This window comes from Suillus subalutaceus, assembly GCF_016647625.1.
Source record: "Suillus subalutaceus strain FC151 chromosome Unknown DFJ58scaffold_5, whole genome shotgun sequence".
Classification (NCBI taxonomy): Eukaryota; Fungi; Basidiomycota; class Agaricomycetes; order Boletales; family Suillaceae; genus Suillus; species Suillus subalutaceus.
In genome coordinates, this window is record NW_024540254.1 from 365,430 (window position 1) to 393,113 (window position 27,684).

Genomic DNA, 27,684 nt, shown 5'->3' on the forward strand with positions numbered 1-27,684 from the left:
CACTATTTCATCTCTCGCAGCTGCAACACGCAAGAAATTATTATTCTACTTGGACAATACATCATATATAAATAGTCTAGTACATATGCCTGAATTTTTTTGAAGTGAGTCGAGCAGTGCGTTGAGGTGTTTTGAACATTTTGCATATTACATGCATGTTGCAGATTACCCGGAATGATAGTATGTAAGGAACTCTTTGTTCGATACCCTGAGGATAATGTCACGGGGTGGAAATCCTGACAATCGCCTTTGTCCTGCTGGATCTGAAACCCATTGTTCACGTGTCTATTTAAACTGTGCGAGCTTCCACGTGTGATAACATCTCCCTTCTCGCCATCGCCAGCACTGAGGCGTCTCTTACCCATGTACGCAGTAAACAATGCAGGTGCGCTTGCCAATTTTCAATGAAGTAGAGCAAAATGAATTCAGCAGAGCAGAGCATGTCGCTCGTGCAACTAGCCCAAGCTCAGAAAGCAGTGACTCTGAAGTCGATTCACTCTTTGATGAGCCTCCGATTGCCATGCGCAGTGCGCCACCGATCCCTGGGCTTTTCGTTCCACCTATCAGATTGCCTCTCGAATTGGCGAACGACATCGTTCAGCAGTGCATGAGTCTTTACTTCGATGGGCGAGACATAAATCAGATCATGCTCTTTGGGCGCACAACATCCGAGCACGGCGAGAATATGGGAAGTGGCTTACCAACATTTTTGATCACACTCCTGCATCGGCTAGCCGAATTGTTGCGTGATCATCTACCCGAGAAAGTGCACGAAATGTTATTTCCTCCCAAGGATGCACCGCCGCGTGCACGGCAGGCGATTCTGAACCTGTATCATCCTGGAGAAGGCATCTCACCTCATGTCGATCTACTGAAACGGTTCGATGATGGAATCATAGGAGTGAGCTTTGGAAGCGGATGTGTGATGAACTTTGAGCGGGTTAAGTGTGAAGAGGAGGAGCTGTTTGGAATGGCCGTGCCGCTGGATAGGAATCATTGGGACCTCTATCTGGAAGAACGCAGTGTCTTAGTCCTATCGGAGGATGCGCGCTATGATTGGACTCACGGGATCAATGGAAAACTTAGGGACTTTGTCGATGGAGGAGTAGACGGACAAGAAGAACCTGAGTGGATTGAGAGGGGAACGAGATTGAGCATCACATTCAGGTGGCTGTTGCCAGGCGCAGACATTGTTGGAGAACCCGGTGATCCATGATAGATACGTGGCACTACCTGTAAATTATCAGCTGCATATGTAGAACGAAGATATGTACCATGTCCGAGTAAGTCATGTTAGAGAACGGGCGATGGAAAACAAGCGATGCGACAGCAAGTGAAAATCAAATGATATCTAACAACGCACGAAATCATACACCTCATAATTAAACTCCTGTGTTAGAGCACATCTCTGATACACCTCTCCAAGGGTTCGATCTCAAAAGCCGCCCCGTAGAGCAAGAACAAGATGCAGAACTGATCCAGCGGTGATATTGAACTCCTTAGCGGTTTTATCATCCGGCCTTAATCAAACATAAGACGGTGAGTTTACGCAATCATGTACAAGCTAAGACAACGCACATTTGTCTCCCTCCGAAGATCAGTCTCTGTTGTTGTGGTGGCACACCAGACTGCTCTTCAACCTTCTCCTTAATTCGAGTGATCTGTTGGAATAGAGTTCGTGAGTTGTTAAATAGTGCCCTTAGTTTCAAATACCTTGTCTTCGAGATCTATGTCCAATTCGATCTGCGCATGAACCTTCGTTAGTCACTATCGGATAGTGAGGATTAGATTTAGCACCTCCTTGCCAGTGAGTGTCTAGCGGAGGTCATAAGGTTAGCGGAATGTTTCCTGGCAACGTGTTTTCTTGCCTTACCTTTACTTTGATGAGCATGGTCGAAGATCTAAAGGTAACAACCCCCCTTTAGGCTTTCGTCGCCAAAAGTCTAACCTCCGAGCTCTCCGAGTTCGCGTGACACATTTCCACGGTCTTTCCAACCACTCAATCTACCAGTAATTCACTGAAGTTCCAAATAGCTCAGGCCGGCCGCCGCACAATCTGAATCTTTCAACTTATTCATGCTGGATGGTCAAACCGAAAGATCCTAGCTAGCAAATCTTCCAAGGAATTGCACCTTTCGACCGCACTATGTCCTAGATGTGATAATATGATATGCGAAGATGTCTCGCATTGATAGTACTACTTACTACTTAGCGCTGGCAACGGATACTCGAGGAACGTGATTGAAAGACCACCTCCCCCCTCATACGATGCATTCCTGGCACATAAATAATGCCAGCGCTATTGGATGTTTATTCAAGAAATAGACATGCAAATCTCAGTCGAACCACGGTCACCATATTGGCGAAGTATACAGACGGGCTGTTCAGCATTCCAGGGCTCGTGAGGATTTCTCTCCGATTGTCTTTGTTGGACGGCGCCAGTAGGTCCACTGTTATTGCGAACGTGTTCTAACGCAGCCTCCAAGTTTCTTGTTTAACAATCAATGAGCCGTGACTTTGCTTTGTTTGGAGAGGGTGGGTACTCTCAGCTGGCATATCTATTACTAAGTTGTGATTCCTCTCTCCTCTAACGTGCCTTGCAGTTTCCTCGGCTTGATGAGTCTGGGTGCATAGTGGAGAGCAAACTACGACCTTCAATTCTTGCAAAGGAAGCGAATCTGAAAGCTGGACTCGGAGGGGTGGAACTTGATGGATTCCATCTGCGAGCTCAAGTGTCTCATCATACGTCGGGAGCCAGGACTAGTAGAGTATGAACCTGCGGCTTGTACGCCACGTCGCATCTATATATTGAATACAAAGGCCTTTGGGTCTTATGATTTCTGCTCATTTTGTCTTGTAGTTCGGAGCACCCGATAACTAGTCAAGTGAATATGTACCAGCACTACAACAAATTGACAACAACTTCAAAAAAAATTGTGGGGTACCTGACGAGTGTTGCTCACTTGGATAGTTTCCCGTGCTACACATCGTCACCAGTGGACACGTGTATACCCTCATGGAAAGCAATCGTAGTTATGTTAGTTCCTGTCTCAGAGTCGGCCACGAGCTTAGCGTGATATTCTCGAATGCTAAGGAGGAGGCGTGGTCCCAAAACAAACATCTGCACGAGCAGGAACATTTCAGCAACACCAAGGTAAACCTCAGTTCCCGTTGAAGAAGAATCCTATAGAAATGACGGGAGTGGTCAGAAGCATGTGTTAGTCACAGGTTGGCGTACCGATATCTGTGGAGAAATAAGGCTGACAGTGACCAAGCAAGAAACAGCAGCGTGTCTGATGAGGAAGATCAGCCATAAAAGACATTGCGTTGAAGTCTTGAACTCACGCTACAAAGTAAAACACGTGAGTTTTTATTAACAGTGAAACAGTCCCCCCCTGGAGATGGTCGTTGCAGTTCACGGAAGTGTTTTATAGCAATCCAGACTGCAAGACATAGTGTGAGGGCTTCCCATGCGATACCGAGTATCCAAGTCTCAAATAGTGAGTAGTCACTAGTTCCACTGAGATCACACTGATAGATGCCAGAGAGTATAAGCTCCTCTGGTATTCATGAGTAATACGCTTGCATATTCTAATGATAATTGAGGCTCACCCCCTGAAACATTACTGCTTGCTATTGCGAGGATCACTCCGCATACAATCGTGACAGCTAAAGAGATTATGGCGAGGTAGATTGAAATCTTTCTGGATCGCTGATACATCGCACGTAACCGAATAATTAAGATATCTGGTGTTATATTTCAGTCAAGTCAATCTTAATGAGGTACCGCAAAGTAACTTACAACCCAGCATGACATTTACGACGAAAATCATCCACCATTGTACGAGGCCAAGAATAGTGCCTGGAATATCCAAGTTACTGATGAGCCCAGAGGACTGGATGCTTCAAACGAACTCACAACTGTAGCAGTAATTACATTGAATTAACAAAGTGGCTGAGGATCTCACTCACCCCTACGTAGGAGGACAGTGAGTTGACATGGAATGACAAAAAATAGTGCAGAAACCTCACTACATCTGTCACCGAAACTGACGGAAGACCTACTACATGCCGCCGGTCAGAAGAAACAATCACAATGAAAGTGATGAAATATACACAGTATGCTGATTCTGATCGTGAGATGATGTCTTATTAGCACAGTACTAGCTAAATTAGCCTGGAAAACATACCCAAATGAAAGGATTCCGATGTAGCGCACCTGAAATAAGTCATAAGTTAGCACAATTTTTCAACTAGAGTTAAAACGTGGGCTAGGTACGCTGATGTATAGGATAGTCATACGGGACCAGCGTTGCCTCTGCCACTCAGAATGAGCTATATTATCCTGTTGTCCGGGGGATTCTACTCACCAAGACCAGTTCAAACTAAAGAACCGTGAGATGATAGCTGCTCTAGTAATGCCATCAACTTACCTCTTGTTCAAATGTCAGCGCTGAATATCATAGGACATTACTAAGTCTCTCGATAAGGATATGATCGTACATTGCTCACCCCAATCGTATACGACTGCTGTAGAGGATGCAACTGTAAAGTCACAGTGGTAAAAGGCAGATCTGAGTGAGCTATCATCAACGTCATTGATGAAGTTCCTATCCACGAACCTACGAAATAGCTGTAAATTCGATAAACATCGAGCAGCGGCCACCATTCAGGATCTTTCGAGACTAGAGTCATGTTAAAGGGATTCGAGTGTCAGTCTGAGAGTGGCAGAGAGTTGACGGATGCCAGTGTATTACGATGATGGCCGTGCTAGCTATATATACCACCATTGGATCGACGCTCATTAACATTTGCCGACAGAGTAATTGTCCCCGCCGAGAGGTTCTTATCACGGTCGCATCCAGTTCCGATATCAGTGAGATCACGCAGTTATCGATCTAGCATAGGTCTAGTGATGTGACCATCAAAACGGTCAGCCTCCTGAGCTCAGCCTTCAGACCGCTTTTAAGAGGGTAATGGTGCAGCAGAATACAACTTGAAGAGAGCTCAGAGCTCGAAATGCTTAAAGCTTGAAAGCTTGAAGCTTGAAGCTAAGTTGAAGCACTGACATTTCTTGAAAGAGACGCTACGAGAAAAGTTTCCATAATTACAACGCCGACTCGGAGTATTCCGAATCCCGATGGATAAGTGAAATGATACTGGCAAACTAAGCTAACTGCTATGATCCTTAGCATGCTTGAATCCCCGATTAAAGCTCAAATTTGATACGAAGGTAGAGCTCAGAAGCCTTCCTCATCTCTTCCACCGTCGAGGGAAGTGCGGGTTTCCCATCCAAGTCGTACACCTGCTCCGGGTAGTACTCGAATGCGGCAGGGGGTTGCGGGACGCAGTGAGCTGGTCGAACATTATAATCATTATAAGAAAACGGGTCTCCTGGCTTCTTTGGAGGCTGAAGCAGTATGGCATTGGTAGACTCGATCGAAACGTCGTAGTCGAAATAATTGAAAGGTGTCAGGAAGAAACTATATAACACAGCGAGTCAGCACGTGGTATCAATGCATGGCTAGGATTTAACCTTGAAGCGGCTGTATTAGTCCTGGTATTCGGAACATCCTCTGATGCAGGCTGTTAACAAGTAGGTTAGCTTTGCATCAAAATACTAGAGGGCGAACTTACTAGGTGGTGCATCCCGACGTTAATCCAGGTCACCAAGTCCTGCTGAGTGATATTTTCACCGTCAAAAAAGTTGTGGAAGTCAACAGGGGGAGCCCCTGGAAGGTTAAAGTTCCACATGCTACTGGAAGATGGCTCTGTATCCTTGCGACGAGACACCGCCAAGTTATAACGTGCCCAGTTGGCATTCTTGAGTAGACGCTTAGATCCTACGATGGTCTTGGAAGAGCGCCTGTCAAGATGATACAGGCACATTCAATGAGTTTTGCGTACATTATAAACCGGCGAGTATCCCGGATGGATTGCGTATCCTCTAGGAATTCCCCATTTATTGGTTTCGTCAGTGTTCACAATAGTATAACCTCCTTGGAAATTGGTGGGGAATCTCAGCAGGGCTTCATCTTCGTTATCGATGTATTCGCGGGTGATCTTTTGGTGGATCACTTCCTCGCCCCAGTCGTCGTCGAACCACGGTTGGGTGGTGACTTCCTGGCTAAGACTTGTTTTCAACAGCGAATTTTGTGTTCCTCCTACGTCAAGGTCGACCTGCAAAAAGAGCTTAGGCCATGAAGTATGTCATATGGTTCCTCAAAACCTTGAAGTTGATGGCATGATCGTGGAGGCTTCCAACTGGTTATTTACATCAGTAATATACGTTGAAAGTACCGGGAGACGGCATACGAGTGGTGTTCCAGATTTTGCTTCCGTAAGCTCCTTGCTCGTCATCCCAGAACCCTGATAAAAGGTATCCGGATGCCGAGACACGAACCTCGATAGTTCCATCGATGTGGAAAATATATTCAAACTTGAGAAAGGGTCTCGCATGTGAGTATATGATCCCTAACCGAGCGACAAGCACTTACCACTAAAAAAGGTTAACAATAATCGAATCTTGGAAGACCGAAGCTGATCATAACACTCACAGTAATCATAGCTAAATGCAATGTGCTGAGTGCATACATTCCAGAGAACCTTTATCATGATGTCACTTACTTTCCAACGGTGGCAACACTCCTGATGACTAGCTGGTAACCTTTGACCGCACCAAATTCACTTCGTTCAAAACCAAGATGTCTTGATATAGGACGTCCGCTATCCTGCTCAAAAATACATATCGCCCGCTTCCTGGTCATCATCCCTGTAGCCGAAAAAGTGGTAGCTGGGAGGTAAATCGCCTCATCCGGGCAATCATATCCTGGAAGCAGGTCGCGAACCGATTGCCCCATGCCAAAGTACGAATCTAGAAGTGCAGTGCTTGACTTATAGGGATCATTTCCGGCTGTATTACGCAGGTTAGGTATATTCCCTTCGATCCAGACTCGACAGCTCACTGTATTGCGCCAATGCTTCTTGAGGTTTGAGCTAGTTGAATATTAGTCAGATAGCTAAAGTATTGCAGTAGACAATGAACAATTACCTCGTAGATGATCCGCTCACCTCGGAAGCGTATATCCCACAAGTTTAGTCCCATGTCGCGATCGAAACCCAGGTAGAGTCCCCACCCCATCCAACTAACGTATTGCAGGTCATGGTCAATCCTAAACCGCAACCCAGCAAAAGATACGGAGCGAGGTCCTGGAAGGTTGTCGAGGTCGCGTAGGGCACCAATACGTTCTCGTGTACTCCAAGAAAGGTCTTCTTCTTGCTTTGTTACTGGAGGCACACGCTTGAGCGTACCATTACGGAATGCATCCATGAATGATTCTGCTGTGTCAAATACTTGATGATTGTACACGATCTAACGGATGTGGGTTAAGCGCGAGAACGTTCACTAAAACCGAAAGAGGGTTTACCTTCAGCTGGTCCCATTTCGAAGGATCAGTACCACTGACGTCGACATATTGCCAAAGATTAAGTGGATGCAACCAAAATCCGGGCGTGTCTCTTTGCCAATTTAACCAGAAGCGCCTAAACGATCCGTCGAAACCGAACGGCCCAGCGCCTCCAGCAACAATAGTATCATTAGGTAAACCACCTAGAAGCTCCTGAGAAAGTGTAAGGAAGACTAGATGAGCCAGATGATGAAATTGACTCGCCTTGTACGCATCCATCAGTGGAGCTGCTATCTTGGTGGTGATTTCTGGCAAATTCCAGTCAAGGTCATCATATCCCCGTGCGTTATAGGGAAGAGTTTCGGTATGATAAATCTCTGTCAAATGCGTCATCTCCGTAGCCGGTGTGACCGGGAGCGGCCCGACGAGGTAATCTCTAATCACAGGTTCTTCGGCCCCGCCATGGTGAATGGTTACCCGAGCAAACCTTGCAGGTGTGTCACGAGGATCCAAAGACGAGAAGTACTTGAGAACATCAGCCTTGGGGGGATAATACGCCTGTATCATATAGACGGAGTTATCGGATGGCTGAGCTGTATCTCCTCGCGTGAGGTTTAGATTCATCTGGGCGCTCACGAGCCAATTTTGAATCTCCACCATTTCATCGATGGTAAGAGAAGCCCATGGGTTAATCGGAGCTGGTGGGCGAGCGGGAGGTGGAATATTAGATGCACAGATCTCAATATCTTCATCGCCACCCGCAAGTGTCTTGGTACCCTCCGAGAACAATTTTGGAGCCAGAGGTAGAGGGTCTGACCTGGATGACGGTTAGCGAAGCTAGTACAAGGATGAGGATGAATGAAAGGCCAAGACGAAGAGAGGTGATCCTGTTCGGCGCTCGCGTCGACTCATGCTTGGGTTCATCCAAGGATGCAGCTTTCAGCTGCTCGTATCTTGTGGCCATGATGGCAGACAGATGAAGAGATACGTGTAAGACTGAACAGGACGCTAAACCATAAATACACAAGTTCCATGTGGACTATCACGCGCCTACCCGCTGCGGAGCTAGTTTAAGATGAAAGAAGGATCAGGAACTGAACCTCCTTCTGTTAATAGCCTCACGGATAGACTGATACATGTGTTGAAAAGAAGTCATATTGTTAGCTACCTGATCACTACACCATCTTCCTATCTGCGATAAGGCTTTACAACTCAAGTTTGATGCGATGATATAACTCTGAGGCCTTGCGCATGTCTTCGATTGACGAAGCAGGTGCAGGCCTTCCATCCAGGTCGAACATCTTCGCCGGATGGTACTCGAAGGGTGACGGGTGTTCCGGCAGGCAGTGAGCAGGCTGAACACCATAGTCGTCATATGTGAAGGGGTCGCCAGGCTTTTCTGGGTTCTTCAGGAGGACAGCATTGGTCGACTCAATAGATACATCGTGATCGAAGAAGTTGAGAGGTGTCAATAGGAAGCTAATAGACTGTTGATCAGCTCTTATTCCATATGGCAGAAGTCAGTGAAGCCAACCTTGACGTCGCTGTGTTCGTTCGTGTGTTAGGTGCGTCTTCTGATTGGGGCTATAAAAATGAAAATAAGGAGGCTGCACGATGCGCCTCATTAAGCAAGCCACTAACAAGATGATGCATGCCAAGGTTCACCCAGGCAACTAGATCTTCTTGTGTGATGTTCTCTCCATCAAAGAACTTGTGGAAGTCGACAGGAGGGCTACCAGGCAAATTGAAGTTCCACATGCTACTCGAGGACGGTTCTGTCTCTTTGCGACGGGAGACAGCCAAATTGTAGCGTGCCCAGTTCGCGTTCTTCAGGAGCCGCTTAGAACCAACGACCGTCTGCAAACCAGAATTCAGGCTTCGCCACGACATCCTCAATAACATACGTACGTTGTGAATAGGAGAATAGCCTGGATGAATGGCGTATCCTCTCGATGTTCCCCACTTGTTGCTCTCCTCTTGATTTACGATTGCATAGCCGCCCTGGAAGTTCGTCGGGAATTTCAACAAGGCGTCGTTCTCGTCGTCGATATACTCTCGTGTGACTACTTGCTGAATAACTTCATCTCCCCAGTCATTCTCAAACCAAGGCTGGGTGATTGCCTCTTGAGTCAAAGTAGTCTTCAACAACGAGTTTGCTGTACCCGCCACATCAAGATCAACCTTTAATGGATCGTCAACGTTATGAATTTAGCACAGGAGAAGCTGTTGACCTTGTAGTTGATGACGTGGTCGTGCAGGCTACCCACTGATAACGTGTTAGGTCATATAAGGGATGGGTAAAAATACAAACTGCTGGTTTCCCAGATTCGATTGCCATATTGCCCTTGTGTTTCATCGTAGAATCCAGCTTGCAGATAGCCGGAAGCGGAGAGGCGGACCTCGATGGTTCCGTCAAAATGGAAAATATAGTCAAACTACGCACAAATGATAGGGTCAATGGCGAAAATAGCACTCGGTTCATCACTCACCACTACAGGAAACAAACAACACGGAATTCAGTCAACATCACAAAGATGGCGAAACACTGCACGTACAGTAATCATAACTAGGGTTCGAGTTTCAGCATCATCCCGCAGAAAGACAAAATCACACACTTTCCGACCGTAGCAATACTTCTGATCACGAGCTCATAGCCTTTGACCGCCCCGAACTCGTTTTCTTCGTAACCAAGATGTCTCGTAAGAGGTCGTCCGCTATCATGCTCGAAGATACAAATTGCACGCTGTCGCGTGGTTAATCCATTCACTGAGTACGTGGTCGCTGGCAGATACACGGCTTCGTGTGGACAATCATAGCCTGGTAACATATCACGGACGGATTGCCCCATGCCGAAGTAGCGATCGAGCCAAGCAGTCGTCGCCTGGAATGGATCGTTGCCCGCTAGATAAACACTATCAGACGAACTGAAGTGCAGCAACCAGCATTAGACTACCCACCATATTGTGCAAGAGCTTCCTGAGGTTTGAGCTGTTACAGGGATCAGGATACTGCATAGATGGATAGTTACATGGATTACATCTTACCTCATAAACAATCCGCTCACCACGGAACCTGATGTCCCACAAACTCAAGCCCATGTCTCTGTCGAAGCCAAGGTACAAGCCCCAGCCCATCCAGCTGACGTACTGAAGATCACGATCCACTCTGAACCTCAGACCTGCAAACGACACCGAACGAGGTCCAGGAAGATGGTCGAGATCGCGTTGGGCTCCGATACGCTTACGAGTACTGTAAGACAAATTGGTGTCGGGGTCGATAACAGGGACGCGTTTGAGGCTGCCATTGTGAAACGCTTCCATGAAAGATTCTGGGGAGTTAAAGACTTGGTGATTGTACACGATCTAAGACCAATTTAAGCACATAAAGTCTTGGTGAGATTGTATTTGAGAACATACCTTTAACTGGTCCCATTGCGAAGGATCGGTACCGCTAAGATCAATGTACTGATATAAGTTGAGCGGGTGTAAGAAGAAGCCAGGCGTGTTGCGTCGCCAGCCAAGCCACATACGTCTGAATGAACCGTCAAAGCTGAACGGTCCACTGCCGGCCGTAGTAAGAGTATCCTGGGGCGTGCCGCCCAGAAGTTCCTGAAAACAACCTCCTTGTAAGTAGCAAGTACGGAAATAAGATGATCTGAATGACCTCGTATGCTTCCATTATGGGGGCCGCCATCTTCTCAAAAATCTCCGGAGCAGTCCAGTCACGGGTATCAAAGCCACGTGCATTGTGCGGAATAGCGTCGAGATGGTATATCTCCGTCAAATGCTCCATGCGAGTGGATGACCCAATAGGGAGCGGTCCAACAAGATAATCCTTTACGACAGGTTCCGGTGCAGAACCGTGGTGGATTGTGACCCGCGCATACTTTTCCGGGATGTTCGATGGGGACAGCGATGAGAAGTAACTTAGGACGCTGGCTTTAGACGGGTAGTACGCTTCTATCATGAATATGTGATTGTCCGATGGCTTTGATATAGCCCCGCGCGTCAGGTTAAGGGCCCGGGTAGGTTCCTCCAACCACTTATGGACCTGAACGACCTGCTCGATGGTGAGAGAGGCCCATGGATTGATCGGGGCTGGGGCACGGGCAGTAGGGGGTACGGGTGAAGCACAGGTCTTCACGGAGTCCTCGTCATGATTATCTTGTGCTCCCAGATCTACTGATAAGGGAGGGTGAACGTGCAGAAAAGAAAGCGTTACCAACGCCAGACACGCGATGAGCCCGATCGCGACACGACGTGTGATACGATACGACTTGGGTGACTGGACTTCGGTGTCATCTCCGCTCTTCAGGAGTTCATAATCACCAGCCATAGCGGTAATGGAAGGGTGTGAAAGACAAGGGTGTTCTGTCGCTCTCTTTAAATGCCGGGAGTCAGCCCTGTGATTGAATCACATGGACTTCCGAGTCAGTGGACGACTTCCTGAGCGTCTCTTTGTGAGCCGATTAGCAGTGACTCTACAATGCATATGCCATGAGTCCCGCAGATCCGGGCGGGAGGCTGATACATATGACAGAAACTTCTTTTCGTTATCTCAGTGACAGGAATTGCCACGAGATTATGCCCTGTTATACATATATATCTCCCTCCCACATGACGGTGGACTAGAGCGTTCTGAACTAATTAAAGTAGGTGCATGTTTCTGTAAACGGTTTGGGTCACAACGAAGTTGCTATGTATAGTCATTGTTGACCTTGTACTGACCTGCAACTTGAAAGATGTAGTAGATCAATCCTCGAATTCCGATTGGTAGCTAATGCGTCATCGCAGAACTTTGCTGGGCATCCGTGGCTCGGTATGTCGATGAGCCATAGTACGTGGCGGCGTGGTCTAGCTAAGTTTGGTCTTTACATAGTAGCTGTTATGTAAGCAAACAGCGTGCACGTCGAAACTCAAGTGCACCTAACAGGTCCATCTGCAACATCTCAATATAAAATGGCCGACATGGAGACTACGACCCCAGCGGGACAGCCTATTGTCTCAAGAGAAAAGGTGATTCTAAAATTTTCTTAGCTTATACAGTCAATCCTCAGTTGTTTTTTTTCTACTAGACGGCCCCATTCCTCATCCGAACTTTTGTAAAGGTTGGATCATTCCACAGACTGTCCTTGTTCGAGGAGAATACTCTACCAACCACGGATGAACAACAAATTTACACCTGGTAAGCATGCAGGTGTATTTGTTCTGACTCTCTTTTGACCCCATGGCTAGGAAAGATGCCACCTTGCGTGAAGTACTGACGACTCTCCGAAATGCTGCACCCCAAATACCAGAGTTTCGCCACCCTCTGGCCCGTTATTCCTTCCGCGCTATATATGCAGACGCAGCAAACAGAGGACGCTTTGCACAGAAAGAGCTTGGTATGGTTTATTCTCGCGATATTCTGGGCGAGCCGGGTACCGTTGACAGCCCCGCGGCACGCCTGCTCAACGACGTAGATGCCGAATCCAGAGAGCAGACAGAGCGGGAGAAAGAGGAGAGGACTCTCGATGAACTTCGATTCGTGCCAGGAGACTATCTTTGCGTCTCTATTATCCTTCCAAAAGCCGCCGCGGCTGCAGTAGCCGCAGTTACTCAGCCAGAGAGCACTGTCAAGGTTCCAGTTCAAAATGGCTGGAGATCCGCACCAGCAGTACGACAGAGTGATGCAGGCTGGGGAGCGGCAGCCCCTGCTGGCCGAGGTGGGGGTCATTGGCGAGGGGACTCTAACCCTACTCCTCCCAGTGGCCCACGAGGAAGAGGTGGTGGTGGAAGGGGTGGAGACTTTGCTGGGAGAGATCGCGACTTTGACCGCAACAGAGATTCGGAGAGACGTCCGCCCCCAAGGCGCGATTCACCACCTCACCGAGGAGGCGGCTGGGGTGGCAGAGGTGGCAAACGGTCGCCATCGGGTTCGCGATCAAGGAGCCCACCGCGACGCAGAGGGTCTCGCTATGACTGATATCGTTTATTTGTACATTCGTTGTAGCCCTAGCTACCGATTGCAAACTTATTGTAGTTCCTGCCAAAATTGTGTTATGCAGGGATATGTCCAAATCTTGACAATGACTTGATCGAACTTTTCAACCGTGTGTACGTACATGCTCAATTATACCTTGCAGATCGACCGAATACCACAACTGTCCAGCGTGTCGTCTCGCGCAAGTCTTCCACCAGTAATATTTCGACCTCGTATCTTCCTCATGCCCACGGTCCGATCCTGACATCTACAGCTTGCGTTGGTGCTTCTAGTTTACTTCTGATATTCCTTCGAACTCGTGTTCATACATAATCACATATTAGCGACATCGCCACCAATATGGGCGCTGGTCCCTCAAAAAGTAGTCCCTATCCTTTTCCAGTTCCAACCGTTAGCTCAAGCGGAATGCAAACAAGCTGGAGCTCAGTCAGGACGAAGAAGGGCAAGGAGAAAGCACACCCAGAGCTGTATCAGCAACATCAATATCCCAATGGATTTCCGACTGCAGCCTATGGGTTCCAGTATTGTGCGTGACAGTCTCGGGAGAGTAGCCGTTTCCTGACAGTGGCGGATGAAAAGACCCACAGGTACAATCTGCGTATCCACAAATTAGCGGGTATTACCCAGTGGCCGTGGTTCCTATGCAGCAGCCTCTGGTTATGCCGCAACCATATGTTCCGGTCGCTGATTTTCAAAACGCAACTTATCAGCCACCTGCACCAGTTGTTCCATCTGTTATTCCATCTTCAGTGCCGCAAGTACACATGCCAGAGCCATCTATACCTACGAACAATCAAGGCCCCGCAATGCCTGATGTGACTAGCCGACGAGATCCCGTTGTTCCTCCACCCCCTGTTATGACTAACGTACAACCCCAACGAGACACAGCTTTTCCTCCTCCTCCTATCATAAATGACACGCATTACTCATCTCAATCACAACCCACTGCGCGCATGCCCGAGCCACACGTAGACAATCGCCGGGCGACTCCAGGCCCCGTCAGACCCGATATGACCGGTCGACGAGGAGATCCGGTTGTTCCTCCTCCCCCCGTCGTAACTGACTCCCAGCGTGCGGCTAACTCGTCATCTCGCCCAAGATTCACCGACTTCTACCAACCAGCTGATCACCCTATTTCCATGCCTGAGCCTCCTCCCCCCGTCATAAATGACGCACAGCGTGCGGCTAACTCGTCATCTCGCCCAAGGTTCACTGACTTTTACCAACCAGCCGATCACCCTATTTCCATGCCCGAGCCTCCTCCCCCCGTCATAAATGACGCACAGCGTGCGGCTAACTCGTCATCTCGCCCAAGATTTACCGACTTCTACCAACCAGCTGATCACCCTATTTCCATGCCCGAACCTGCTGCCCCCGTTATACCTGACGCACAGCGTGCGGCTAACTCGTCATCTCGCCCAAGATTTACCGACTTCTACCAACCAGCTGATCACCCTATTTCCATGCCCGAACCTGCTGCCCCCGTTATACCTGACGCACAGCGTGCGGCTAACTCGTCATCTCGCCCAAGATTCACCGACTTCTACCAGCCAGCTGATCACCCTATTTCCATGCCCGAGCCTTATTTGAGTGATGTACCATTTAGACCACCAACTGTCCCTCCCATACGAATGGCAACGCGGAGAAATCCCCTTCCCTCTCCACCTAGAGACATATGGGACACTACCCCATATCGTCAAGTTCTACAGGAACTCCCAAAGGACATAACCCTCTCCTTGAACGTCGAACACATGGCAGAAATGGAAGACATGTTGGCTCAACCAGCAGGTCCGATGTCGCGTCTAGGAAACCTATTTGGCTCTAGTAGTAAGCGCAAGGGTAAATCGCGAAAGGGACTCTTTCGCGCTTTCAGCACATCGGGGAGCGATAGCGAACCTGGCGGTCGACATCATCGTTCCAATACCGTGACATCATTCGTTATACCACCAGCTGCAGCCGTGCCCTATGGGATAAACACATACACTGGAAGTGGAACCCCACTGCGAGCTATGCCAGTTCCCGATGGCGGACCACCCGTCAAGTTTGACCATACAGGTGAACTATCTGGATTTGTAAATCACTCAGAACACCGAGTGCTGTACAAAAACAAAATGTACCCAACTGCGATGCACCTCCTTGAGGCGATGAAGTTTACGGAACATCCCGACCTTCAGGAGCGTATCCGAAAGTGCACCGATGTCGGTGACATGTACCCGTTGTCAGCTAGTTTTCAGGATCACGTGCGACCAGATTGGGGTCAGGTATTCTTGAAGATTGTGAGATTGTTTTCATTGATAAATAATCTGTTGGATCAACTTTTCGTGTTTTCAGATGGAAGAGGTGTTGTATCTCAAATTCAAACAACATCCTAGCCTTCGGACCTTGCTTTTGCGCACGGGCCTTGCTGATTTGGTGTATGCCGATGCCAATGATGCGTACTGGGGTCATGGCCCTTTAGGTGACGGTGCTAACGAACTCGGAAAGGCCTTGATGCGCGTACGGGATAGACTTTATGCGGAAGAGAGAAGATAGTAGCCTCCCCTTAACCGACTCGTAAGAAGGAACGTGGTAGTTCCTTCCACGCAGATCATTACGATGCTTTACTGATTACTATGCAGATTCCCACTACGGCAGTAGTGGGTTTTGTAGGGCCATGGTCGTTTTAACCTCATATCATACGTACTAGTAATGTTACCACATGTGTTTGCGCTTGCTGCATGCTGTACTCGGGTCGTTATCTTCGCTCTTGGCTTTTTATCTTATGGTACTGATGGGAGACAACCTTGAGGGTTATAATACATGCATCAAACTCGAGCATCTCGCGAGGGTCACTGTAATAGCTTTCAAAGTTTCAGCTTCGACATGTTATGTAAGTGACATGTTCCTGCCAGTGGCAATAGAAGGGAAGTTGGTCATCATTTGTTCCTTCTACAAACAAGTTCTACAGATAGTTCTATCATTAGACATCTTCCTCTGGAACAACTGATTGACAGTGCCTTGAGTCAAATGCTAGGCAAGCTGTGGTCGCTGGTGGGTCCACAAGTCCCGGTAATTTCTCTATAAAAGAACTCGAGCAGCGTGTAAAATGCAACAATCACCACCCAGCTTCCGACGCGCCCAGAGTCTTATATACGACCGATCTTCGAGCGTTTTACTGACCAAGAATCATGGAGACTTTCTCGTCCTCCCGGTTTCATATCAATCCCGCTTCACCGCTGTCTCAGGCCACACAATCTACTCCATGTACATGGCTCGGTCCAGCATTCGGTATTCTAACCACCCTCATCAACCTGCTTGCTAAAGCAGAGTCCAACAAGTACCTATCATTTCGCCACACTGTTCATTCTACTGACTGCGATGACTATTATGACAGAAATGGCATGCGACAACTCGAGGAACGCTGCCTCAGTTTGTTGGCTATCATCCAGAGCGAAGGCGAAACCATGGCGCCGGATGACAAAACCAGGCTCTGCTCAGGCGCACAAAGGTTGGTAGCGCGCAGATGTTGTCTGAAAGGCAGCTGATAACCTAGTCAGCACCATCCAAGGCATCCTCGACAAAATGACTCCATGGTGCTTGATGTCTCGAATCAAGCTATTCGTCAAACAGGATGAACTCGCCGGAGTCATTCAACAATGTCATCTTGAGATATCTGATTGCTTAAACAAGCTACAGGTAAGTCGAGTGTTTATTCCTCAGCTATTATCTATAAGGTCATCTACTTATTTGACCAGATAACCTCGCACCTCGAGATCCACAGATGGCAGTCTGCCTTCGAAGACAACCAAAGGATCGACAACGAGTATATGGTCCAATATCTCGGGGACCTCAGAAACAAGCAAGAGATTCTCATGAATAACCAACTGCAACAAGCTGCCGCCGTAAATCAGATCTTGACAGTGATGCAAGAGGTTGGTACCACATTCTCCAATCTCTTGAACCATTCATCTAATTTTTATTGACAGAATCTTCCGGGCCACTTCTCTGCAACAGCTGAACGTGGTCTGGAAAGTAACTTATACAATCTTCTCCGGAGTTCCAGAAGTTTACTTCCGAACATGAACCTGAAACGCGGGGAAGTGAGGCGTACCAGTAATTATGCTGTGAATGGAACGAGTCGGACCGATGTCTGGGAAGGATGCTACCTTAATGAGGAGAAGGTTGCCATCAGAGTCCTGCGCGCAGCCCATGTTACACCCAAGACACTCAAGGTACACTATCCTAATGTTGTTGTTGTCGTTGTCGTGAATACTCGATTGATTGATTTGCAGAGGTTCAAGACGGAGGCGGAGATTTGGAGAAGAGTGTTCCAAGCAGACAAAGGAGAACACATCCTCGCGATATACGGTTTTTGTCAGAGCGACGGGGAATATCCGTGGGTCTTTCCTTCCTCAGGAACTCGTGTTCGTTCCTGACAATATACCAGTTACACTGTAAGCCCCTGGATGTCCAATGGGACCTTGAAAGACTATGTCAATAAACACCCCGAGGTTAACCACCGATATATCGTACGTACCTTACTTTTTATCGAGGAATGCAGCGTCTTGACCTGATTTCGTAGTTGAAAGGCATTGTCGAAGGCATCAAATTATTGCACAGCATGTCGGTTGTTCACGGTGACATCAAAGCGGTGAGTCATGACGACAATCACTAATAACTGGGATCCTTACTTCATCATAGTTCAATATCGCCATCAGCCCGGACGGCAGGCCACTGCTTTCCAACTTCGGTTTTACAAGGGTGACGTCTCTTTTCATGTCAATCACTGCACTCTGACTTATCCGAGAAATATAGCTCGAGGAGGAGATTATGGGCTACTTCGACGTCAGCAATGGCAGCACTCTTAACCAGGAGTCTCTAAGATGGTGTCCTGCTGAGCTGTGCAGGAGCGGAGGCAAACGTACAATGGCGTCCGACGTCTATGCCTTTAGTATGACCGTGCTCGAGGTATTTCCATCACGTTTGGTTAATCAACCAGATTTTCAACAGCCTTCACAGCTTATGACCCATGAAGAACCTTGGGTATCGGTTCGCCTCGCACCTCAAGTCATCCTTAAGGTCTGTGAGGGCAAAACTCCACCTCGATCCACGGACCCAGTCGTTGCAGAACGAGGCTTGGACGACGCGCTTTGGGCCCTGTTGGAGAAGTGTTGGTGCATGAACATGCATAAAAGACTCACTATGAAAGAGATTGCGAGTTGCTTGTAATGTCAAGTTTGTAATGTTTGTCTCTAGTAGCCTATAGACATACAGTCGTTTTAATACTTCGTATATGATAGCAAACTCATGTAATTTTGTACTTCCACAGCGTGGGCGCTTTTGCTTGCATAATGTTCTTCGACTCATAGACGTCCATCTTGACCAGTCTCAGCCAAGTGGTAAGCGTGACAGGACAGAAATCTATTCACTCATGGACGGGAGGTTCATCTCAACTCGGGAAGCGTCCTGGACAAAGTGGTTACCACAACAGAATCGAAATCTGTTTCACGTGGACTGCGCGGGTTTGAAACCCACCGACGACAAGGTTTTTTTCTATCAAGAACACACCTTGTCGCACATTCACTCATGGATGCTTTCGTCGCAAGTTCATCTTAACTGGTCTTAGCCAAGCGATCACTCCAACAGAATCAAAATCTGTTTCTCCTATAGACTACCGTCAGGTTCGAAACCTGTCGATAACAGGTTTTTTTCTTCTATCAGAACACGTCTTGAAGATTCGTTCATGAATGGCTTCCTCGGAGGTTTATCTCAACCCGGTCCTGCCCAAGTGGCAACTACAACAGAATCTAAATCTGTCTCGTGAGCTGTGCCACTAGTACAGGTTCGAAACCTGCCGATGACAAGTTTTTTTCTATCGGAACCCACTTTGGGGATTTTCTGCGCTTCTGGATGGTTTTCCTCGAAGGTCCATCTAACTGGTCTTAGCCAAGTGGTTACCACCGCAGAATCAAAATCTGTTTCTCTTGGAGTTGGTTCGAAACCTGATGACAACATTTTTGCAGCGTATGGATCCTCGGAGGTCCATTTCAACTAGGCCTAGTCATCCTCTTTTATGTGATAGTCTGTTCATGAAAAGGAATTCACCTTCACACCGAGACTCTCGGAAACATAGGATACATCCTCGAGGTGTGTACCAACTTAGATTCTCGACAGACTGACCAAAACTGTCGGGATTCAAAATTAAGAATGCACACAAGCTACATAAGAATAGAGTGAGTCTGACACTCAGGAAAATGATGTAACCTCCCCAGCCTCACTGAAACCTCATCGATGGACACTCCTCTTCTAATGGGACCGAGGATGACTTGAATTCGGCTGAAGGCGGAAGGATTGAAAGTTGCAAACCGAGCTGATGCTGTATAGTTTGTGTGTGCTGTTTTATGTCGATGCCGAGGCGGAACAAAAATTTGTTTACTTTCGATTGCCGTGGCAAGACCCAGGCACCGGACAGAGATGTCAACGTGAAACTGTAGAACGCCTCATAACGGAAATTTCGAGACACCATGCAGGAGTGGCCCACCGAGGCATGCATAACGGAAAAAGGGGCTCAGCGAGAACTGCATAACAGACACAAAGACAATCTAACAAACAAGGTGTCAAATGACTGCAACCGAAAAGGCCCGAACACGGGCTACGGTAGCTGGCAGAGGTTTTGGGAGATGGGAAACCGACCGTGTTGGACAACTAACGTCGGAAGTCGGGGAATGTTTCCAACATTGCAAAATTAGCCACGATTTCTCTTTTTCCGCGGCCTGCTTTCCTCGGATTGCCCACATGCAGTGTGTGCGGGAGCCGATGGTCGTTTGCCATTCAGAGCCTTGACTGCTTTTTCCACAGCCTGTCGTCTGACTTTCTCTGGAACTTTCTCCCAATAAACTTCCTCCTTTTTCCCTTCAATGATCTCCGTTGCAATGGTCTTTTGGGACGCTCCGGGAGTCTTGCCTGTGTCATCAAGGCCGTGAGACTGTACCACAGGCTGGCTAGCGAAGTGGTCGACTAAAATACGACCATGCTCAGGCGAGGCAAGCCGAAGATAGCACTGACAATGTTGTGAGGGTGGATACTCATGAGATATCTGGGACTTACAGAGTCCATTCCTTTGTTGAAATCGACGTAATCGATCCCGGCGGGGTCTACAGGGGACGACTTGAACGCGGTAGCGAACAGCGCTCGAAGAGTGGTCTTATTTGTTTCGAGATGCAGATTTCGGGCAAAGACGAGACAGCCGAAGGGGTACGGTGAGTGCATAGTTGTCACGTTCCTAGGCGGGGGAGGGGTGTCTTCCAAAACGTCATCAGCGACGTCCCGTACATCGGGGTTAGGTGAGATATGTAGGGGTTCGTTAGCATCCGCTAGCTCGTTAATCAATTTCTGGCGGTAAGCGAGATACTCCTCGTTCAATCTATCCCAGCAAGCTTTTGGTAGCGTGCGAAACCCGAACTTCGAGGCTTCTTCGGTCTCCGAGTTATCTTCAGCGAGACCAGAGACGTCCGATTCGGCAAGTTGGAATGGCCGCGTCCAAGGCCACGATTCAAGAAAAGTCTGACACAACTCTGCGTTACACAGAGTAACGAGTGCGAAGCCTTTACATTTTGGACGGTCCTCAGTTTTATCTAAGTGGTGCGGGGGAAGTGTGACATTTTGGATTGGAATCGAGGCCGATGATCCCGGACATTGAGACAGTAACCCTTGCGTAAATCGAACGATGCCAGGTATTGTGTGATATTGTGTAGGTATATTTTCCTACAATCATCAGATTATGGTCCTCTGTCGAAGGGACGTACCTACCATGTAAACAGTACGATCGTCCCATTGACCCCGAGTGAATTCACGAGTTGCGTTATCCAATAGGGTTGACCAATCCTTCCTTCGTACTTCATAACCACCGATCGAGCTCCTCTCCGGCTTCCAGGAAGGGTACCATGCAGATGTAGATGGAGCGGACACAAGCATTCTAACCTCCAGCACGTTGCTAGCGTAGGTCCGAATTGCCTTTACCGCGTTTGCTTCAGTCGGCATATATTCCTGACCCAAGTTCTCTCTACCAAAAGCGCGACGCATCAGGTAGCTGAGAGGCAAAACTGCGTGAATACATAAACCCTGCCTGATACGCGTACGAAAAAAGGAAACATACATCCAGCATCATGCTCCTCGCTCTGAAAAGACTCTTCAGTTTTCCTCCTCAGATCTGAGTCAAGCCAAAGAGCATAGTCCGAAAACGCGAGAACAACAAGAATGGATATATCTTTCTCGTTGTAGACTGGTTTCACCGACGGTTCAGATACTTTCCATTTTCCTTTGTCGCTCACGGACGGTCCTGGGCATGCTGATTCTCTTTCGATGGCAGGTGTCGATTCCGACTTATGTGACGAGGGTACGTGAGCGGAAGTGCCTTGTTGTTTCCCACCCTTGGAAATATTTCGGGGGATGAATGCAAAACTTGGAGATGCCATCTCTGCAGCTGGTTCGCTAAGCGATCGACAAATCGATAACGCGGTCGGCACGGTCGAGGCGGTAGCAGATCAGATGTTTCAAATCAAACTCACGCCGAGTCGTCGATGTTCGGAATTTGCCAGACGGATCAAATCTCCTGATGCCATAAGTCCCAAGGTTGCTGAGCGCAGTGTGAAACGTTGGTGAAACGTGCCTGGCCTGCAGGGCCCCATGGGGTGCGATGACTCGTGATACTAATAACGGGCTTGCGGTACTACGTAGAATCGATATTTAGGTAGTGCAACGTGTAAGGGCACTTCATGCCAAAAGGTTTATGCTAGGAGGAAATATCTTCTACTTCACAGTGCACACAAGCTACCGACTCGGATAGAAGGAATGTACAGTCGTTTCCTAGAATCTGTAAAGCAGGCAAGCGTAACTACGTGTACTGGAAATCAATAGCCATGCGATGCTTTCTGGCGCCTTTCATAGCTTTCTATAATCTCGCGCGCTTGGATTCAGGATCCTCGCTTCGGCATCTGTTCACCGCCGTGATAGATGCATCGTTTTCTTCAGACAAGGCCTTGAATCGATGAAACAGTACAATAATGGACTATTTGGACATTGAAAGGCGATTCGCATCAACATTAATTCTCCGCGCAGTTGTACTACTGCAGTACATGACATATTATAGACTCCCAAATACGTTTGCTGTTATTTCGCGAGCGCCCAAATATGTAGACCCGTAAGCTCCCATAGGACTGAGAGGAACCACGGTCAATTAAAGAGTTTCACAGGAACTGCGGCCGGTGTCGTATAAGATTGGAGAAAATCTAGTGGTGCTGTACAACCAAGGTGCAGCACCCAAATGTCCATCAATTCACCATTAGACAAGACGTCCTTCACCCTTGACACCGGAGGTGTCATGGGGTTCTTCGGCGGGGAAGAAGCCCTCTCCGCGATGTCCACTGTGCATCTTTACCAAGGCAGACGTTGGCTTGGGTGGTACAACTCTCCTGGAAGCTATATTGTTGCCAAGAAATTTGGGCAGTTGGCGAAATCTAGATTTTGGGATGGCGTCTTTCCTGGACCCAATCCAACGCCGGAAGAAATGTTTGGGCTGGATGGGAAGAATGGACCTCGCTTTATTGGAGTGTTTTCTGGCACAGATATGACTACAGGGCACCTCGCATACCTTACAGCCCAAAAGGCAAAGGAGACCAAGGAGAAGATCCGTCTCGGAGGAAGAATAACTGCACCAGGGTCGGTGAGCATCATAGATGTCGACGACGTGAAATTGAAGCAAGGCGGTAACGTACCGACGATGAAAGTTTATCATGCCCTGTGTGCTGCTATACCCATCACCAGCAGTCTGGCATCATGCCTCGTTTGCGCTTTTATTCGTGATTGGCTCGCATTTGCGCTGGTCATCCTGGGCATGGTATCGAATGGCCTGGCTTGCTTCGTCATCGGTTCAGGGAAGCTGCATTTCCAGCTTGTCGAACCTTCGCCCTACGCACCGCGCGGAGATGGGTTTCTTTTGATGCACAATGACATTGTCATCTTGAAGGGCGCAGAGAAAGAGGTCGCGTCGATAACCAAAGGCAAACTCGTGCTGGACATGGGTGACAATGAAAAGTTCAACGCCATCGGGATCTGCTCCCTCCTACTCCTGTTGCAGTTTCTTATTCAACTCCTCTTCGTTCCTCGAGTAACGCTGGTCGGCCAGATTATGTTCCTGTCGTCACTTGCGGTGTCTTGGGCGTACAATTCGTTTCTGTCGTCACTAGAGAACGAGAAGATTCAGACAGATCTGCTGTGGAAATCACTCGATAAACCACCAATCACAAAATTTGCGCTCCCCAACAGAGGGTCGCAAGCGGCATGCGCATGCTTCGTCTTACACGCAGGCGTCGACATATCAAAGAAGTCGTCTATAAACTTCAAGCCGAAGAAGATCTTGGAGTGCATGATCCCAAATAATACAAGAGTTTGGGATGCATGGAGGGAACATGTGGCGAAACAGGTGTTGAGTAAAGAGAAAAACAAATATTTTGGGTCATATAAAGAACTCGTGGAGGACTTGGAAGACGAGGAACAGCAGCTCCTGAAACAACTACTTGCAGACGCCGAGTACGGTTACAGATGTTACCAGGTGTCGTTAGAGACCTGTAGCTCACCCTAGCACAGAGAAAACGTAGTGCAAAAGGGGGTGCGTGGAAGCTGTCGACAGAAAGGGTGTAGAATCAGGTAGATGTCATTTGATAAATCAAGCCTAGAAAGAACAATGTAAATTGTCAGTAACTTAGTTAAAGTAGAGCTAAAGTAGCAAAAGCATAATACTACATAATATTGAGTGCTCCGATTGCAAATTACAACCGTCATTCAGCCTTTGTGAGGGTTACATGCTGGCGGTTAATGCTACTGAAGCAGAAACACAGCACAACTAGTAACCTCAAGCTGTTGGGAGTGCTTGGTTCGTCCTTGCGCAGAAACTATGGAACTAAGGAGTGCAAATACCAACACGCACCATGATGTGGCTTCCGTCTACAACGTACGCTGTCCGATCAATGCAGAGCGGATCCTCTCAGTACCAGTACTAATGCTGTAAGATCCGCGGCCCGCCAGCGTTCGAGTCGCTGCAAAGGGAATCCAAACGCCTTCAGCAGCGCTCGTGGTGGTCCAGAAACAAGTGATTTTGCACAGCCACCTGCAACCACCTCTATTCGAGCTTTATCGGAGCCCTCTTATTACCGAGTCTTTCCTAGTAGGGGAGACGATTTCAATTCGGATGTTCTCTAGTCTCTCCTAGCCAGACTAATCGAAGAAAGATAGGCATTCCCTGATATATAATTTCTCTTCCCGCAAAGGTGTTGGACGATAGGCTCTCAGGGAACAAAGCTCGATTCAGAAATGAGTGCTGGGATGCGGCTACCGACTTGGAGGCCCTTGTGACCATCAACCTTGTGATAAGCCCCCATATAAGGTACGTCTGACCATAATTCATCCGGCATGCACATGCACATGATATGTAGAGCACATTTGGCCTGTTCACGCCTGTCCTGATTAGAGATTTGAAAAGCCTCAGGTGTGGCAATACATAAGTTACTTATTGCCTCCTTGACTCAAGCGTGGATCCGAAATGACAACAATCTCGGGTGGGAGCCGCTCAAGCGCTCAAGAGTGGCCTGCTTTTCGAGGTGTTGAAATCCCCCCAAACGGATATAGTGCAAAATCACCTACCTTTCACCCTCACCCTACACCGTTTCGCCGGTATAACAGGTGAAATAGACAATTCACTTGCCCAGCCGTGATACTAACTTCCTTCCGGTTTCACAGTGCTTGTTCTCTGTTTGACCTGGTATATCGGGTCTGGTCATGTCCGCGTCATCTCCATCCCTCGTGCCCAGCGCGCTTCACACTGAGGTAAAACAGGTCGAGGACATCAAGTCAGACGAACCGTCTGACCAGGACGCGAACCAGATTGCTATTTCGTCCATCAGCAAGGATGAGCCGCTCGTGACCAGAAGGGAGTTGTGGAGTTATTACCGTGAGTTCCGGTACACATGCATAGTCCCTTGTCATTCTCCGACAAAATCAAACGTCAGTGTACTACAATGGTGACAATGTGAGTCTGTCGAATGTTATTGTTTCCGTTCTTATTTACGTTATACAACCAGGGTGTCGGTCCTTTGGGCTATACACAAACTCTGTTCCAAGGGCTTGCTACAGCAGCGGGATATGATCCCGTCGCAGGCCCTGGCTCGTCATGCCTTGCAACAACTGCTTCCGGCCAATGTGTGGTTCCCTGGGGTAGCGGCACAAAGTCGGTTTCTAGTGTGGTGTTGATCGCGAATGGCATCAGTTTCGCTCTGATGACAGCCATATTCACTACCATCGGTTCTGCTGCTGACTACGGCACATTCGGACGGTGGTTGCTGTTGGCTGTCACAGTGGTATGCTGGGCTGCACAGTATGCCTCTATGGCACTTACCAGTGGGTTTCCGGGTGCCACACGTTTTCTGAAGTCTGATCGTTTTGTGTACCAGCACCAAACCGATGGGTCCTTGCGATGGTTCTTTACATTATCGGTTTCGTATCATACGGTGCGACTCTTGTTTTCTATGCCGCTCTATTCCCTCGCCTCGCACGTAATACCCCACATGCACGCCAGTTGAGAGAGAAGTACGAAAGCGGCGAGATTCCTCCTGAAGTTTACGAGCAAGAGGAATCTCTGGAAAAGAATAGGATCAGTAATATCTCTACCGTGCGTTGTAGGGGTTGTGCCTTTTGTCATGGAAGGCTAACGATCTTTCAATACAGGTTCATAGTAATGTCGGATATATAATCACCTTATCGCTGAACTTAGCGCTTTTGCTGCCGATGACGAACGACCCCAAGGTAGACAATTATGTCCTCGTTCTGTAAGCTTCTCGTCAATCAAGTATTTGAGTTGTATTGATTGGCGTGTAGTGTCACCACGTACTGGGTGGTACTTGGTATCTGGTGGTGTGAGCATATTGTAGCTTATCTCTAGTATGCTTCCTGCTGAGAACCCTCGAGTTATCCTCCAGGAACCCAGGCCAGGCCCTAGTTTACCTGAAGGCGAACACTACATGACGATTGGATGGAAGCAGGTAAGTTTTGATAAAATATCCCTGAGAAATCGACTCACGAACATCAGATTTGGGCTACGCTGAAAACATACAAGCATCTTCCCTACACTTTCGTGTACCTGTTCTCTTTCTTCCTTCTTGCAGATGTACTATTTGGTTGCCTGTCTCTCGAGCCATGCCTGACATTTTCTTGGACAGGGGCTGAATACCACCGGAACCCTCGTTGCCATTTGCCAGAACAACAAGTTCAGTTTCTCGTTCCTGCAAAATACCTACTTGGGCTTGTCACAGGCGATCACCTCGACTATCAGTACCCTCGTCTTCTGGTATGTCCAGAAATATTGGAAGATTAGCACAAAGAAGATGGTGTGTAGCACTAGTTTTTCACGTACACATTTATCTGATTGTCAACGGTACAGTTCGTGGTGACTAATGTTGTCACGATTTTGATTCCGCTGTGGGGTATGATTGGAATATGGACAGAAAAACTTGGGTCGGTGCCATTTAACTTTTTTTTCCACCAATCGTTACTTATATACATCAGGTTCCATAATGTCTGGGAGTTCTGGTTCGTCAAGAAAACATTTTTCTACCATGTTTTTATATTCTTCTCAGGGCATACAACATTGTGTTCGGCCTTTTCCAGGCGCCTTACTACGCATTCTCCCAGACAATGATGGCCGAGCTTAGTCCACCCGGATTTGATAACATGGTGTGTATCTTGGATTCGTTGCACTTCCCATCTCATTGTGTTCGGCCAGTTCTTCGGTCTGTTTGGTCTATCCAACCGCGCTTCTTCTATGGTAGGACCCAATGTCATCCAGGTTATCATCAATAGGACGGGGAATGACTGGCAGGGGTTCCCATTCCTCTTTGCGTTGTGTACGGCTGCTTCAGTGGTGATTTGGTTTGGGGTTGATGTCACGAAGGGACGGAGGGATGCTGTGAGGTGGGCGGCTGAGCAGCGCAGGCACACACAATAGAACGATCGTTATATGTGCTCTTCGGAGCGACTTCGGGAATTTCTGAAATATCCATCATGCCTGGCAGGATACAACGTTCGACATTCATCTACCAGGGAAACAACATCGGCCAAGATGCAGATAGAACAGGCGGAATTATGTCATGCCTACCACAGTTCAAGTCACTTCAAAGGCCGCGATCGTCCTCCCATTTCTATAGTCTGGGACCCTGACTTGAAGCACAGCCACCTGCAACTTTTGTTCGGGTCCAGAATGAATTCGCTT

General features: G+C 48.0%; 10 protein-coding genes across 10 annotated transcripts; 6 read left to right on the plus strand and 4 right to left on the minus strand.

Annotated features, from left to right (window-relative positions):
- Positions 1-363: 363 nt before the first annotated feature.
- DFJ58DRAFT_713402 (uncharacterized protein) lies at positions 364-1,216 on the plus strand (the record flags this gene model as incomplete). Its single annotated transcript, XM_041383919.1, has 3 exons — positions 364-385; positions 471-901; positions 947-1,216. 3 exons carry the CDS (start codon positions 364-366, stop codon positions 1,214-1,216), a joined length of 723 nt encoding a protein of 240 aa, XP_041249952.1.
- A 219-nt stretch (positions 1,217-1,435) lies between these two features.
- Positions 1,436-1,891, minus strand: DFJ58DRAFT_721908 (ubiquitin-related domain-containing protein; the record flags this gene model as incomplete). The annotated part of the gene is made up of 5 exons (XM_041384843.1): positions 1,436-1,520; positions 1,579-1,661; positions 1,714-1,743; positions 1,798-1,815; positions 1,874-1,891. 5 exons carry the CDS (start codon positions 1,889-1,891, stop codon positions 1,436-1,438), a joined length of 234 nt encoding a protein of 77 aa, XP_041249953.1.
- A 3,161-nt stretch (positions 1,892-5,052) lies between these two features.
- Positions 5,053-8,183, minus strand: DFJ58DRAFT_759337 (copper amine oxidase). Its single transcript, XM_041388349.1, has 11 exons — positions 7,671-8,183; positions 7,428-7,619; positions 7,052-7,372; positions 6,966-6,996; positions 6,628-6,913; positions 6,316-6,452; positions 6,230-6,264; positions 5,908-6,180; positions 5,638-5,853; positions 5,537-5,586; positions 5,053-5,483 (listed from the first exon to the last, which is right to left on the minus strand). The coding sequence occupies exons 1-11, from the start codon at positions 8,064-8,066 to the stop codon at positions 5,210-5,212; spliced, it is 2,211 nt and encodes a 736-aa protein (XP_041249954.1). The 5' UTR covers positions 8,067-8,183; the 3' UTR covers positions 5,053-5,209.
- Positions 8,184-8,192: 9 nt separating this feature from the next.
- On the minus strand, positions 8,193-12,088 carry DFJ58DRAFT_881680 (amine oxidase catalytic domain-containing protein). Its single transcript, XM_041394558.1, has 12 exons — positions 11,070-12,088; positions 10,823-11,014; positions 10,451-10,768; positions 10,364-10,394; positions 10,030-10,307; positions 9,913-9,951; positions 9,718-9,841; positions 9,638-9,672; positions 9,315-9,587; positions 9,048-9,263; positions 8,941-8,990; positions 8,193-8,885 (listed from the first exon to the last, which is right to left on the minus strand). The coding sequence occupies exons 1-12, from the start codon at positions 11,739-11,741 to the stop codon at positions 8,612-8,614; spliced, it is 2,502 nt and encodes an 833-aa protein (XP_041249955.1). The 5' UTR covers positions 11,742-12,088; the 3' UTR covers positions 8,193-8,611.
- Positions 12,089-12,373: 285 nt separating this feature from the next.
- Positions 12,374-13,370, plus strand: DFJ58DRAFT_651337 (histone deacetylase complex protein; the record flags this gene model as incomplete). Its single annotated transcript, XM_041381615.1, has 3 exons — positions 12,374-12,421; positions 12,481-12,590; positions 12,641-13,370. The coding sequence occupies 3 exons, from the start codon at positions 12,374-12,376 to the stop codon at positions 13,368-13,370; spliced, it is 888 nt and encodes a 295-aa protein (XP_041249956.1).
- A 1,358-nt stretch (positions 13,371-14,728) lies between these two features.
- DFJ58DRAFT_759348 (uncharacterized protein) lies at positions 14,729-16,189 on the plus strand. Its single transcript, XM_041388350.1, has 3 exons — positions 14,729-15,664; positions 15,720-15,947; positions 16,005-16,189. The coding sequence occupies exons 1-2, from the start codon at positions 14,744-14,746 to the stop codon at positions 15,918-15,920; spliced, it is 1,122 nt and encodes a 373-aa protein (XP_041249957.1). The 5' UTR covers positions 14,729-14,743; the 3' UTR covers positions 15,921-15,947; positions 16,005-16,189.
- Positions 16,190-16,313: 124 nt separating this feature from the next.
- On the plus strand, positions 16,314-18,729 carry DFJ58DRAFT_759364 (kinase-like domain-containing protein). Its single transcript, XM_041388351.1, has 11 exons — positions 16,314-16,704; positions 16,762-16,875; positions 16,925-17,063; positions 17,123-17,299; positions 17,354-17,599; positions 17,660-17,763; positions 17,815-17,896; positions 17,950-18,018; positions 18,069-18,128; positions 18,183-18,335; positions 18,387-18,729. Exons 1-11 carry the CDS (start codon positions 16,556-16,558, stop codon positions 18,594-18,596), a joined length of 1,503 nt encoding a protein of 500 aa, XP_041249958.1. The 5' UTR covers positions 16,314-16,555; the 3' UTR covers positions 18,597-18,729.
- Positions 18,730-19,761: 1,032 nt separating this feature from the next.
- DFJ58DRAFT_759371 (uncharacterized protein) lies at positions 19,762-21,975 on the minus strand. Its single transcript, XM_041388352.1, has 4 exons — positions 21,523-21,975; positions 21,177-21,469; positions 20,475-21,131; positions 19,762-20,427 (listed from the first exon to the last, which is right to left on the minus strand). The coding sequence occupies exons 1-4, from the start codon at positions 21,839-21,841 to the stop codon at positions 20,113-20,115; spliced, it is 1,584 nt and encodes a 527-aa protein (XP_041249959.1). The 5' UTR covers positions 21,842-21,975; the 3' UTR covers positions 19,762-20,112.
- Positions 21,976-22,689: 714 nt separating this feature from the next.
- Positions 22,690-24,006, plus strand: DFJ58DRAFT_651217 (uncharacterized protein; the record flags this gene model as incomplete). The annotated part of the gene is made up of 1 exon (XM_041381610.1): positions 22,690-24,006. The coding sequence occupies one exon, from the start codon at positions 22,690-22,692 to the stop codon at positions 24,004-24,006; it is 1,317 nt and encodes a 438-aa protein (XP_041249960.1).
- A 971-nt stretch (positions 24,007-24,977) lies between these two features.
- Positions 24,978-27,637, plus strand: DFJ58DRAFT_366093 (autophagy-related protein 22-like protein). Its single transcript, XM_041380052.1, has 14 exons — positions 24,978-25,103; positions 25,161-25,371; positions 25,430-25,449; positions 25,502-25,817; positions 25,871-26,088; positions 26,145-26,245; positions 26,295-26,332; positions 26,385-26,458; positions 26,506-26,583; positions 26,636-26,803; positions 26,857-26,930; positions 26,982-27,005; positions 27,053-27,149; positions 27,199-27,637. Exons 2-14 carry the CDS (start codon positions 25,200-25,202, stop codon positions 27,418-27,420), a joined length of 1,602 nt encoding a protein of 533 aa, XP_041249961.1. The 5' UTR covers positions 24,978-25,103; positions 25,161-25,199; the 3' UTR covers positions 27,421-27,637.
- The last annotated feature ends 47 nt before the right edge of the window (positions 27,638-27,684 follow it).

Bases quoted from the DNA above. Each gene is read 5' to 3' on its own strand.
- DFJ58DRAFT_759371 (XM_041388352.1), bottom strand. From the start codon at position 21,841: ATGGCATCTCCAAGTTTTGCATTCATCCCCCGAAATATTTCCAAGGGT. The intron at 21,470-21,522 runs GTATGTTTCCTT...GTATTCACGCAG, and splicing joins CGAGGAGCATGATGCTGGAT to TTTTGCCTCTCAGCTACCTG. The intron at 21,132-21,176 runs GTAGGTACGTCC...TGATGATTGTAG, and splicing joins ACGATCGTACTGTTTACATG to GAAAATATACCTACACAATA.
- DFJ58DRAFT_759337 (XM_041388349.1), bottom strand. From the start codon at position 8,066: ATGGTGGAGATTCAAAATTGGCTCGTGAGCGCCCAGATGAATCTAAAC. The intron at 6,914-6,965 runs GTGAGCTGTCGA...TGCGTAATACAG, and splicing joins AGAAGCATTGGCGCAATACA to CCGGAAATGATCCCTATAAG. The intron at 5,854-5,907 runs GTACGCAAAACT...CGCTCTTCCAAG, and splicing joins GATACTCGCCGGTTTATAAT to ACCATCGTAGGATCTAAGCG.
- DFJ58DRAFT_759364 (XM_041388351.1), top strand. From the start codon at position 16,556: ATGGAGACTTTCTCGTCCTCCCGGTTTCATATCAATCCCGCTTCACCG. The intron at 18,019-18,068 runs GTGAGTCATGAC...ACTTCATCATAG, and splicing joins TTCACGGTGACATCAAAGCG to TTCAATATCGCCATCAGCCC. The intron at 18,129-18,182 runs GTGACGTCTCTT...CGAGAAATATAG, and splicing joins CCAACTTCGGTTTTACAAGG to CTCGAGGAGGAGATTATGGG.
- DFJ58DRAFT_881680 (XM_041394558.1), bottom strand. From the start codon at position 11,741: ATGGCTGGTGATTATGAACTCCTGAAGAGCGGAGATGACACCGAAGTC. The intron at 9,588-9,637 runs GTCAACAGCTTC...GATCCATTAAAG, and splicing joins ACCACGTCATCAACTACAAG to GTTGATCTTGATGTGGCGGG. The intron at 8,991-9,047 runs GTTAGTGGCTTG...TCATTTTTATAG, and splicing joins ACCTTGGCATGCATCATCTT to CCCCAATCAGAAGACGCACC.
- DFJ58DRAFT_759348 (XM_041388350.1), top strand. From the start codon at position 14,744: ATGCCCGAACCTGCTGCCCCCGTTATACCTGACGCACAGCGTGCGGCT. The intron at 15,665-15,719 runs GTGAGATTGTTT...TCGTGTTTTCAG, and splicing joins GTCAGGTATTCTTGAAGATT to ATGGAAGAGGTGTTGTATCT.
- DFJ58DRAFT_366093 (XM_041380052.1), top strand. From the start codon at position 25,200: ATGTCCGCGTCATCTCCATCCCTCGTGCCCAGCGCGCTTCACACTGAG. The intron at 25,818-25,870 runs GTGGGTTTCCGG...TTTGTGTACCAG, and splicing joins TGCCTCTATGGCACTTACCA to CACCAAACCGATGGGTCCTT. The intron at 26,931-26,981 runs GTCGGTGCCATT...TATATACATCAG, and splicing joins ATATGGACAGAAAAACTTGG to GTTCCATAATGTCTGGGAGT.